Below are 13833 nucleotides of genomic sequence, written 5' to 3' on the forward strand. Positions count from 1 at the left end.
GCGCTGGCGGCTGTTTCGCTAGCTTTATATACACCAAAATTGGTATCTTGCGACGTGACTGTGTAACAAACACAAATAACACGAGTTAACATGAAAATCATGACACGCATGTCATGTGCAGCATGGCTTACGTGCCACGCTCATGGGGCGCTGGCGGCCGTTTCGCTAGCTTGATCTACCCCGAAATTGGTATTGCGCGACGTGACTTTGTGACGAACATAAAAACACGAGTTAACATGAAAATCATGACACGCATGTCATGTACAGCATGACTTACGTACCACGCTCATGGTGCGCTGGCGGCCGTTTCGCTAGCTTGATATACACCAAAATTGGTATCTTGCGACGTGACTGTGTGACGAACATAAATAACATGAGTTAACATGAAAATCATGACACGCATGTCATGTACAGCATGACTTACGTGCGGCGCTCATGGGGCACTGGCGGCCGTTTCGCTAGCTTGATATACACCAAAATTGGTATCTTGCGACGTGACTGTGTGACGAACATGAATAACACGAGTTAACATGAAAGTCATGACACACATGTCATGTACAGCATGACTTACGTGCCACGCTCATGGGGCGCTGGCGGCCGTTTCGCTAGCTTTATATACACCAAAATTGGTATCTTGCGACATGACTGTGTAACGAACATAAATAACACGAGTTAACATGAAAATCATGACACGCCTGTCATACACAGCATGACTTACGTGCCACGCTCATGGTCGCTGGCAGCCGTTTCGCTAGCTTTATATACACCAAAATTGGTATTGCGCGGCGTTACTGTGTGACGAACATAAATAATAGGAGTTAATATGAAAACCATGACACGCATTTTCCTTAGTGACATACAAGACGATGTATGCAGCTCTTTGCTGGCTGCTTCGCATTACATAGATTCCCACAATGCGTGGGATCTGCCGGCTTTTTTGGTGGAACAGAGCCTCGATTTGGTGTTGTAATGTTTTCGAAAACATGGTTTTCTTCAGAAGATGATGGTTATAGTTTTCCCGGTTACAGATCTTTTTACATGAACCGCCGTGATAGACGTGGGGGAGGTGTTTCAATGCTGGTTTCAAATTCATTTGCCTCTGAGCTTCTTTCTGAATTCTGTTGTACTAATCAGCACTATGACGCTGTCGTAGACAAACGTAGTAGGGTACGCATTTGGGCTGGTTGGTTCATGATTACGAGTGAAAAACAGCGCTAAAAAGACGGGACAAGAAAGGACACGGGACCGGATTGTGATAGTGGTGAAGTATATTTATGCTGACTGAAGGAATAAAACACATTTGGTCGTTAGTCAGCGCCGTGGTCGCGTGTCCTTTCTTGTCCCGTCTTTTTAGCGCTGTTTTTCACTCGTAGTTAAACGTAGCAATACAATCTTTTGTGTTTGCTACCGGCCTCCATCGGGAAATTTTTTGCTGTTTTCATCGTATTTAGATTCACTGTTAGAATTTGTTAACAATAACAATGACCAAATTGTTCTTGGAGGTGACCTAAACTTAAATATGATTACCCAGAATAAAATGAAATTAGAGTTAGAATCTCTCCTACATATTCATATCTGTCAAAATGTTATAACATCGCCTACGCGAGTTACGGCAACATGTGAAACTGCATTAGACTTGTTCTTAACTAACTTTGATGTGCCTTCTGTAAAACCTGGTGTTTTAGTATACGCAATTAGTGAGCACTTACCTGTGTTTATATTCACAGCTACCGCAGTTGAAAAACAAAAACAAGTACATCAAGCGTTCTCTTAGCGGCTCGTAAATACTAACACCTTGTCTGCATTCCGAGAACGTCTTGCCAGTGCCACATGGCATGATGTGTATAGAGGAAAAAATGCAGATGCGGCTTATGACAAGTTTATGCAATTATTTATGGAAATATGCTACGAATATTTCCCGGCGAGAACTTTAAAGTAGACAAAGAAATGTCGCAAACCGTGGATGGATAAGCACCTGCTTAAGCTTATAAATAAGAGACAGGTTGCACGGCTCATTTATGGAAACTAAATCACCGGAAGCATTAAAAACATTTAAAGAATACAGGAACTACGTCACAAAACAATTAAACAATTAAGGGTTGCTGAGAAGCACTATTCATCTGCAATTCAATTCATCTGCAGGACGCCCTGATATAATTCGGAGGACACTTGCTTCAATAACTGGGACTGCGCTTGAAAAAACTACCACAGTCCTAAAAGACGGTAATGAACTGAAAGGGGTTCATCTTGCTAATGCGTTTAACGATTTTTTTTGTCCCTTGGTCAGGCATGTGATGGTATCGACCTTTCGTACATGAACTCACCTAACAAGCAATCATTATTCCTAAGGGGTGTTACAACGCAAGAAGTTATTTCTTCATTCTTGTCATTAAGTAACAGCAGAGCCACTGATGCATTTGGTATTCAAACAGCGCCGGTAAAATTCGTCATAGACATAATTGCATCTTGCCTACAGTACATTTTAATTCTGTGTTTGTCAACAGGCGTTTACCCTCGTAGCATGCGGACGGAAAAGGTGACAGTAATATTCAAAAAAAGGCGACAAGAATGATCTTTCAAATTACCGCCCTGTATCAGTGTTGCCTGTTTTTTCGAAAGGTTTAGAGAAGGTGAATTTAGCGCGATTTTTTTCGTTTACTGACCACTTTGGTATCATAAGTCCTGCACAGTTCGGTTTTCGTAAAAACAGGTCAACTGAATTAGCCTTAATGACCTAAAAGGAGTTTATATTGCAAAAATTTCAGGAAAAGAAGATGGTGCTTGGAATGTTTCTCGATTTTTCCAAGGCCTTAGACCTTATCAGTCATAGTGTTTTGCTTAAAAAACTTGATCGCTACGGTATTCGCGGCATAGCTCATTCTCTTATTACGTCCTACCTTCAGCACAGATCCCAGTTCGTAGCTATAGCCGGGGACCAATCGTAGTTGAAATCTGTAAGAACGGGCGTCGCACAGGGGAGCATATTGGGTCCCTATCTCTTCATATTATACATCAAGGACATGTAAATGTTGATCCATCTGCTAAGTGCGTAATTTACGCAGACGATACAAGTCTGTTTTTTGATGGTGACTTTGGTTCTTAAATGTCAAATCGAGCTAATAAGACGCTTGCAACTATACAAAAGTGGGCGACAAGTAATTATCTTAAGATTAATGCATGAAAAACAAAGGCAGTGGTGTTTCATCCACGTAACAAACAATTTCAACTAGCCCCCATTAAATTAAATAATACGGAAATAGAAATACTATCGTCTTTGAAATCGCTTGGCGTATACTTCTCTGAAACTACGTCGTGGGATTGCCAAGTGAATCACTTAGTTAGTAAATTATCTAGAGCAATAGGTACTATGCGTCGCCATTGGAACTATCTTCCTACATCCATTAATATGATGTTGTATAATTTAATGTTACTTTCCCTAGTTCAATACGGAATTCTAGTCGGGGGACGACTTCAGCTGAAAACATTCACAAGCTGATGGTATTACAAAAAAGAGCAATACGCCTTGTCTCCAGGGTGCCATATCTTTGGCATACTGCTCCTTTGTTTACAAAGTATAGAACTATGAGACACGGTGACCAAATGCTAAAGTTTTGTTAACCTACCGTTCTAAATCGATTATACAAAGAGAATGGTCTCAGTGTATCAACTCTGTCGTTAAAAAGGCTACGCGATGTATTTATGTGATTGCTTGTGCTGCCATGGGTCCATTTGTTTGTCTTTTTATATGTCTTTAACACTTCGCCTAATTTCTTCCCCTTGTTTTCATATGTTTCCACAACAACCTTGTTTATTTATTGCGACCGTGGATGTTTACTGTTTTTCTGTTTTAGTTAGTCCATTCATTATGAATATCGTGTGTTCGACCGCTGTGAAGCCGCCCAGTGTATGAGGTGGCCAGGTTCCCCTCAAGCTGCTCAATGCAGCTTTTTTGCCTGGTCATCCTCGCAACCTTGTTGTGAATAAACACAATTCAATTCAATTCAATACTTGAACTACCATAATGATTTAATCCTTATCATGGACGTTAGCCGTCGAGATGTAAATGCGCCACCAGGCGTCGACGTCGGTGCACCCACATTAAACAGTGCTATATCTGCCAAACACGAATAGTCATTGTGCAAGCTCTGATACATCAGTGTATACATCAAACAATCAGCTATTTCTGTGAAGGCACGCTTCACTGTCGTGTTGTACCGATTCATATGACGGAGGGATGAACCATGTTTTTCTCTTTAATACTATGTTTATTTGTTTCTTACAATTTCAGCCAGACATAGATAAACATGAGAATAAGCGTTACATGTGCTGGCGAGTACACGAGAACAAAGAACACCGATTAAGACAGTTCGTTTTTAGGCACCTTATCTAGCGTGGCGCCTTACGAATACACTTTAAACGTTACTGCTGTTTGGCGCTTACCGATCCACTTTGTGCTGATTTTCGAAGTATATTATATGCTACGGATGTCTATGGCATGACATTAAAAAAAAAGCAGTGCACGAGCTGTGTGTATGAAAACTCATTTCGAGAAAACGAACCGTGGAAACTGACAAATCCACTTCTTACTTTGTACTTCTAAGCACGCTATGCAATAAGCGCACAATCAATGGCCGTCCGCTAGCACATTATGATTTTCCTAAATGAAGGGATTGGATCGGCAGATAACTAATTCGAGTGATCATGCATGTGTGCCGCTATGTCGAGAAAGCGCTCTCGTGCGTATATTATTTTGTGAGAGGAGAGGAGGACTGGAAGTCAGTGACAAAACGGCTGGGCCAGTGTTTACACAGCTGCTGCGCTGCAGACGGGACCGCTTGCTGCTATTCCCGATCTCTGCTAAGGCAGCGGCGACGCCTCTGTTGAAGGACCCATGCCGGGCGCAGATCAACAAGACATCGGCGCCACGCTCCTTATTTGATTACAGTCGTTTTCAATTAACGCCGAATAAACAGCTGCAGATTCCCCAGTTGGAATCGGTGCCCTATAATACAGACAGCTGCACGCCTGTTTGTATTCAGCATTTGTATTTCATTATCAACATGCCTCCATTTTGCATGTTCCGGCTTTCCAGTGTAACTGTTGTAAGTGTGAACTTCGCCACTAAGATTTACAAAGGTACCGCTGCTAGCAGCGATACCGCCAGCATGAACACATGCTCAACTCGGTAGTGAGTACCTTAGTCATGACTTTGAGTAACGACAAGCCTCTGCGTGAAGTCATTCGGGAGATTCTGCCAGAAGAGCTTCGGCAACTCGGTTTGATTCCACCAACAGAACCGACGCCGGCATTGTCTTTTGTCGCTGATGTCGTCCGGGAAGAGTCCGTCAAGTTCTTTCTTCGCCAGACTATGGTGATGTGCAATGGCATCTTACTTACGCTGATTCTGTCCGATGTCCAGTCATCGTACCTCCGACGCCGCCGGCTCCGACTAGGCCACCGCCTACACTGCAAACGCAGCAGATCTCATCACCACCAACCTCGCCGACACGCAGAATGCCATACGGTCGACACCCGAACACCACAACGTGGTTCAATGGAGAATCCCTGCTGAACTACCAGCGTCGGAAAACCGATTTATGGCGTACCGCTGACCGTCGACCGGTGTGCTTTCATTGTGGCGAAGCAAGGCACGTCTATCGAGTTTGCCGTTATCGCGAGGCTCAATACTCGAGATTTCCTCCCCACCCCGATTACGCTACGCATGACGGTCGGCGCACCGCACAACGACGCTCCCCTGAATCTACCGCCGCAAAATCCAACCGCGCCCCGATCACGTTCTCCATCTCCTGCGCGGTACAGTTCACCGAATCGTCACAGTTTTGCCGACGTCACTAGAGGCAGGTCCCTTAGCCCGCGACGGGGAAACTAGACGCAGCGATTTCCGGGGGTGGGGTTGCCAATCGTCGAAATTCCGAACAGCCCCCATTACAGACGAACGACAACTCAGACACCGAAGCCGAAGACGGCGATTACAACGACGACTACGACGACTGCGACGAATACGACGAATACGACACCTGCCGATGTAAGTGAAGTGGTCAGCGCTGACCTCGTCATTCACATTGACGGCCATCAAGTGACGGCTCTTGTTGACACTGGCTCTCACTTTACGATAATTAGCCTACAACTAGCCGACAGATTGGGGAAAGTAAAGACACCATGGCACGAGCCCAACATCAGAACTGCCGGAGGTCAGTTGATGACACCTGTTGGAAAGTGCACGGCCCGACTCATAATCGCCAGTTCAACCTTTGTCGCCACCTTTGTCATTCTTCGTGAATGCTGTAAAGAGCTTATATTGGGAATGTATTTCTTGCGCGAATACGGGGCTGTGATTAACATCCGCGACAGGAACGTAACGTTTGCTACACACTCGGACAACGATGAGGAAAACCAGCGACCTCGTTTACGTATCGCCGGTGACGACGTCATACTCCTGCCACGCAGTTGCTCCTTTGTACCCGTGCGCTGCGACAGCCTGCAGAGCGGCACTGGCGTCGCTGAACACGTCAGTGAGCTAGCATTCACTTGCGGTATTTCTATCGCCAGGGCCGTCATCTATGTGAGCGATGGATGCGCTGAACTGTTGTTGACGAATTTCAGCAAGGAACGCGGACACACTGTTAGAGGCACTGCCATTGCCTATTTCAATGAACTTGCGCAAATCGAAGATGGTCATCTGGTGGAGGAGGTGGCGGCGTCTACTATCACTACACCGATGCCTGTTGACGTTAGTCCGACATTATCGGCCATCGAGCGAGACCGCCTTCTTGCGCTGATCAACAAGTTCCACGGCTGCTTCTCATCCACTTCCAGAGTTGGTCAAACACCGCTCACGAAACACCGCATCATCACAGACTCCGATGCCAGACCCATCCGGCAAAATCCTTATCGCGTTGCCCCAAAGGAGCGTGAGGCAATTCAAAAACAAGTGAAAGCGATGCTGGAAGATGACGTTATTCGGCCATCAAATAATCCTTGGGCATCGCCTGTAGTACTCGTCAAAAAATAGGATGGCAGCTTGCGTTCCTGCGTCGACTACAGAAACCTCAACCAGATCACAAAGAAATATGTTTACCCTCTGCCCAGGCCCGTAGCCAAAAATTTTCTTCGGGGGGGGGGGGGGGGGGGCTTGCTGAAAACCTTGACTTTTAGAGAAAAACACCTATTTTTATTATTTATTTTTGGTAAAAACACATACTTCACCAAAACTGCGGGAGGGGGGGGCGCCCCCCCCCCCCCCCCCCTGGCTACGGGCCTGCCTCTGCCGCGTATTGATGATTCCCTGGATAGGCTACGAAATGCCCGTTACTTTTTGTCAATGGACGTAAAAAGCGGCTACTGGCAAATTGAAGTGGATGAGAGAGACCGTGAAAAGATTGCCTTTGTCACGCCCGACGGTCTTCATGAATTTCAGGTGCTTCCCTTTGCCAGCAACGGTTCAGCGTCTAATGGACACTGTACTATCGGGACTTAAGTGGCAAACCTGCCTGGTGTACCTCGATGACGTGATTGTCTTTTCTGCAACGTTCGAGGAGCACTTAAGGAGACTGGGAGCAGTTTTTGACGCAATACGCTCGGCCGGTTTCGCATTGAAACCCGAAAAATGCCAGTTTGGCTTTCACGAACTTCAATTCCTAGGTCACGTCGTCAGCAGCCAAGGGATCCGGCCGGATCCAGATAAAGTTGCTGCCGTGGCGAATTTCCGGCATCATCAGACGAAAAATCATTGTGATGTTTTTTGGGACTTTGTGCCTGTTACCGGCGATTTATTGCGAATTTTTCGCGCATCACATGGCCATTGACCCAGCTCACCGCGGAAGATATCCCATTCGCATGGGGCGAAGACCAGCAACGGGCATATGACGAGCTTCGTCAACGCATGCAAACGCCTCCTGTGCTCGCCCACTTCGATGAAGACGCGCCAACGACATTGCATACAGACGCTAGTAATGTGGGTCTTCGAGCAGTACTCGTACAGTGGCAGGACGACTGCGAAAAGATTATCGCTTATGCCAGTAGGACGCTGTCCCGAACAGAAGCCAACTACACTACGACCGAGAAAGAATGCCTCGCAATGGTATGGGCAGTCCTCAAATTTCGCCCCTATTTGTACGGTCGCTCGTTAACCGTTATCAGCGATCACCATTCGCTCTGCTGGTAAATAATTTGAAAGATCCATCCGAACGTCTCGCACCGTAGCAGAGGAGAAACATCTGGCGTCTTTCGTTGGTTTATTTCATCAATCAACGGCGTTTTGAACAAAATTTTTATTGTTTAATCACGCACAGGAGAAATCTCACGAGGCACTACCTTGGAGGTAAACAATGGCTGCTAATGGGAATGAGAGACAGAAGAAGTCGGCTTTTAGCTAACACTTACACTTCTACTTCTACTAACGTTTCCTACTGGAACATGCCAATGGCTGCTAATGGGGAATGAGAGACAGAAGAATTCGGCTTTTAGTTAACGCGCACGCTGCGAATTTTTTATTGTTCAACAACGCACAGGAGAAATCTCCCACCGGCACCACCTTGGAGGTCAAGATCTGGTACTAGCGGTAAGACTGGTTACGCACTACGACGGGGACGAACGGGTGCCGCTTTAAGGAGCTTCGCCCCTAAAAGAACTTTTCACCTAGTGGCAGCAGCTACTTAGTATACTTGTCGTTCCCTCATCGCTTCGACGTGAGGTCCTGCACGCCTGCCACAACGAACCGACCGCTGGTCATTTGGGCTACACCCCGACATTGGCAAGAATTAGGCAGAACTATTACTGGCCGAAACTTGCCACGGTCGTGAAAACTTACGTGCAGGCATGTCTCGGTTGCCAGCGCCGCAAACCGCCATCCGTCAAGCCAGCCGGCCTGTTGCAGCCTGTTCATGTGCCAACGACACCATTTGCACAAATCGGCATGGATTTTCTGGGCGCCTCCCCAACGTCTACTGCCGGAAAGAGATGGATAATCGTCGCCACCGATTACCTCACCCGATGGCGTTTTATGTATTTCTTAGAGCTCTAGTTTAATTTTCTCACTAGATGGCGTTTCATGTAATTCTTAGAGTTTTTTAAAGATGACAAATGGCGCTTGTATAATGCGAATGCCGCATGTCATTGGATGCCTGCGATTGTAAAAGGCACTCGCTCTTGGCGCGCTTTCTCTTTCGCTCGGGAGCAGACACTTTCCCTGCATTTCACCGATCACAAAGCGGTGATAATGAAGGGACCACGTAAGCCAACAGTACAATAAAAGTTTGATGTTTAATATATACACGGTGTTTCACACTCTTTATATGAAGTACTGGGCGAATTTCACGGAAGAGTTTCACGGTTTACCGATGAATCCCTCCGGAGCTTCGCCTCACTCATCACCATTCACCCCGTGGATATGCCGTGATGTTTTTACCCTGCTTTCTGGACTTTCATCATCGAGAAATATAACTATATATGTATTTATATATATATATATATATATATATATATATATATATATATATATATATATATATATATATATATATATAGCGTTTTTCTTTTTCAGAAATCTCACTTTCTCCTCTTCGGCTTTCACCCGTTGGTCCTTTGACCGTAAGAGCCGTTAACTGGCTGCATGTGGGATACGAACCCACATATTCACATTTCGAGTGCCATGCTGAGCTTGTGACAGCATCGTACATGAAATCTGGAGACGTGGGTTCGTACCCCACCGGCGATCTGTTGTGTTCCATTTAACTTTCATTACCTTTTCTTAACAATTTCTTTACTGCATCTTTAGTCATATTTATGGCATCCTTGGCATTTATTCTCTGTTGGCTGAGAGGCGTCATTTATAGGGATGCTCTCTCAATCCTCCCTCCTTTCCTTTCCGTAACTGTCCACGAGATCGAGAGAGGGGTTCTTTGCACACAACCCAGGCAGCATACTTACAAGCCAAATCACCGGCTGCATTTTGTTCTAAACGGACAGTATCCTGTTGGAATAAACCCTGCGTGTATAAATTTCCGTACATTATTAAAAAAAACAACGGATTTAATAATAGTAATAATGGTTGAGGTTTTACGTCCCAAAACCACGATATGAGTATGGGGATGCTTTAGTGGAGGGCTCCGGAAATTTCGACCACTTGGCTTTTTTTTAGCGTGCACCGAAATCTAAGTACACGCGCCTTCACCACTTTGCCTCCATCTAAATGCGGCCGCTGCGGTCAGGATTCGATACCGCGACGGTCGGGTCAGCAGTCGATCACGATAACCATTAGACCACCGTGGCGGCTAACGATGGATTTATTTTGTGTTCCAACCTGACTGAATGTGTCAGTTCACCGTCAGTCATGTTATCAAATAAAGAGTTAGCATTTCTTAGATCGGATTTTCCAAGATGATAGGGAGCGTATCTGTTTTTACATGCGCATTGGTGTGGCTGTTTCCTGTATATATGCTGAGAAAATTAATCTAATAAACTGTTGTAAGTCAGCGATGTGTGTGTTTCCTTCCTGAGTCCCCGTCTTAGTGTCGCGCTGTGTGTTTAACCAACCTCAACGTACATGCAGATAGTTCGGAGTACTCGAAATGGCAAGCTCTATGGCCAGGGGAGTGATGTAACTCCGAGCTATCTTTTATGGAACTGCAGGAATGCTTGGTGTTTTGTAGGGCTTTTCTTTTCATTACTATTACATGAATAAAAGTAGGCTTCACCGTTTATAGGTGAACAAATATGTATTGTTTCGACAAAAACAGTTAACGTCATGACACGCAACCGCGCGATTGTGTGAGATGCTCTGCTAATGCTTTTAACAAAAGAGGGCGGATATATTAGTTAGCGCTCTTTCTCTCTACTTCGTTTGCCCTGTGTTCGTCCAACCTTTGCGCACATATCCTACAATAAAACATATTCACGAGAAGGCTGGAGGCGATTACCGAGCGAGAGCATTCAGATGCTCGCGTCATCGAGTGCCGGCTTCTCCACATCCAAGAGCCGGGAGATGCGGGAGAAACAGTGCGAGACCCAGCGCGTCCCGCGTCCCGAGTGATGCTGCCCGCGCGGTGCGAAGGGGAAAAAAGAACTTGGGAGAGACACGTGACGTGTTTCCGGCCAATGGTGGCCCGCGCGGCTCCCGCATGCGCATGCGCTGTCGTCGTCCGGCGGCGGACGTGCGGCCCCCACACGCGCGCGACTGGCAGACCCGCGCCGAGTGTATTGCGAGCCAAGTGTGTTGTGCGTGCGAGTGTGTGCTGCAGCCGCCCCCGCGCTTCCCACAACGGTCGTATGCATGTTGTGCTGTGAGTTTCCAAACATGGCGCTGCACAACGGAGTATTGGATTCGGTTGTCATCCACAACGGCAACGGCGAGCTGGCACCCGTCAAGGACCACGACGCCATCAAGCTGTTTGTGGGCCAGATTCCCCGTAACCTGGATGAAAAAGACCTGCGGCCGCTCTTCGAGCAGTTCGGAAAGATCTACGAGCTCATCGTGCTCAAGGACAAGTACACCGGAATGCACAAGGGTGAGTCAGCGAGTAAGCCCACGAGGTGGACACGGAATGCTTTGCCACGTAACACGATTGTCAGGCCGAGAAGCCCACGCTGACGGCCGTCGAGCGCTTTGTCCGGACCGCGTGCGCTCCCGCGAGCGTCGGCGGCAGCGGGACGCTCGCGGAGCGCGCGCCTTTGTTTCGGCACCGAGGCCTGAAGCGCTCGCTCTTACGTCACCAGCCTTCTTAACACCTGCGCCACTCGTGGAGCCTCGGGCGCCCCTTTGTAGGGGCCGCCAAACTCAGCTGACTCGTGGCGAATCCATCTTGTCAGCGTCGTCACCTCTTGCTTTTAACATACAGCCGTAGATGAGTGTCAGAATAAGTATTCCCAAACCCACCGATAAGCTTGCGTTCTGTGTGTGTTATCTTAATGAATATTAATGAAAATTCTTCATGTCTGAAGCATTAAATTTGCGAAAGTTGTGACACCGGCAGACACGCTGTACTGAACACTTACACACTTCTTCCCACGAGGGTTATCCATGCTAGTGACAACCGAATTCGAGGCATCTTCTATGTGCTTATTTGCACCGATAACCTCTGCAATATATTCAACTGGCGCATTGAGAAAATGCCGCCAGCACATGTACGCTCCCGTCGCATTAGACTCGCCTCTTCCGACAGATGAAAAACATTGGGCTGTATCTCCCTCTGGATACGTCAGGAATTTTTCTCGTGCCTTGCGTTTGTGTCATCACGAAGCTGATTCGTGCTTGAGAGAGGTATGGGGACATCAACAGAGCAGTGGGGAGGAGACCAAGAATTGGGTTTGCCATGCTGCAAGTGGATGATGCGGGAGGGAAGAAGAAAGGATAGAGAGAGATAAACAGGACACTTAATCATTGCTGTTCAATGCACAGCATAACACGTGTCACTACTAGGCTCCCTCTCTGATGCAGGTTTGGTGTTCGTAAGAACGGTAATAATGAATTCGTTGCTGTCTTCTGCGATGGCCTGTGACGTCGGTATTATTGAATTATTTCTTTTGACGAGCTCTGTTAATGCCTGCTAACGCATTGACAAGCATTTTTCGCTGAGAGCTGCATCAAGGTCAGTCGCACAAGTTGTCTTCAAGTGTCTTTTTGAAACCACAGTCATTACAATCAGCGTTGTCATCCAATACGAAATGGGATAGAATTGGTAAAGGCTAAACCACAGACGGTAAGGTAGCTTCGCGCCGGACGTGTTGTGATAAAATGCAAAGGTCGAGACACCAAGTGCGACATGTCTAGTGCCAGCGCATGAAGTAGGAGCATGACGGTAGTACCTGCTCCTGAATACATAATGGAGCCTTTCCTTGTTATTGCAGAGCACAGCGATCATCGTTTTTCATATGTGATAGGCCACAGGGAAATGTCTGGATGAGCTAAATTTAGTTCTAAATTTATACGGTCACCAGGATTCGCCATCTACTCGACGGTACTCAAGCTTGAGTATATCACTTTGATCGCGACTGCCACACAATAGTGTTAAATATTCAGCCATGATGAAGCAATGAGGGTACAACACTAGTGCGCAGGCGGTCGGTATAAGATTGTATGTCAGCAGATGTCGGTCCCGAGGCAAAAAACAATTTCGCCGAAAACGCCAGAGAATTTGTGGAAGTGTAATGCCGAAAACTAGCTCTGCTGATGAGCCCTGTGCATCTTCTTTCACCGTCTACGTTTGGACGCGCTCGAAAAGCAAGGACACAGTGAGGCACACATAAACCACAAACGAAAGCGCTTTCATTTGTGGTTTATGTGTGCCTCACTGTGCTGTTGTTTTTCAAGCGCGTCCAAAAATAGAGTATGATATTTCAACTAGCCCAAGAAACAGCACTTCTTTTTTCACAGCGGCGCGAAGACCTAGTGGAACCAAAAGTAGGCGCTCTGTTCATGAAATCGTTGTTTTGTGCGTGAAGTGATGCTTTCAGTTTACGGTGTAAGCGTTCTACCACGCCATTCGAACTTGGGTGGCAAGCTGTATCTGCGTTGCCCCCACAAGACGAGAGAGAGCTCGAAGAAGGCCGATTCAAATCGTCTCCCTCTGTCTGGCATTAAGGTGTGTGACACGCCGTAACGGGCAATCGAGTTATCTAGGAGGGCTTGGGCAACAAACTCTTGAGTAATGTTAGAGAGCGACTTTGCTTCTGGCCAGCGGGTAAATCGACCGATACAAGCGAATATGTATCGTTGGTTAGAAGACGGTGGCAGAGGGCCCACAATTTCGTCGTGGCTGAAACGGACGTCTGGTGGGTGAAAAAGAGAAAGCGCGCTCATAGTGTGTCTGCTGACTT

At 46.7% G+C, this 13833-nt stretch overlaps 1 protein-coding gene across 4 annotated transcripts in view; it reads left to right on the forward strand.

The window, feature by feature from the left end:
- The first annotated feature begins 11205 nt into the window (after positions 1–11205).
- The window catches only part of LOC119393186 (CUGBP Elav-like family member 3-B), an 886629-nt gene continuing 884001 nt past the window's right edge, over positions 11206–13833 (forward strand). For all 4 annotated transcript variants that reach the window (XR_005183869.1, XR_007416317.1, XR_007416316.1 and 1 more), the window contains exon 1: positions 11206–11525. Coding sequence is in view for 1 of the 4 variants with exons in the window: in XM_037660028.1 (XP_037515956.1) it covers positions 11291–11525 (235 nt within the window). In the remaining 3 variants the exon portion in view is untranslated. The remainder of the gene's footprint in view (positions 11526–13833) is intronic.

This window comes from Rhipicephalus sanguineus, chromosome 5 (genome assembly GCF_013339695.2).
Source record: "Rhipicephalus sanguineus isolate Rsan-2018 chromosome 5, BIME_Rsan_1.4, whole genome shotgun sequence".
NCBI classification, from domain to species: Eukaryota; Metazoa; Arthropoda; class Arachnida; order Ixodida; family Ixodidae; genus Rhipicephalus; species Rhipicephalus sanguineus.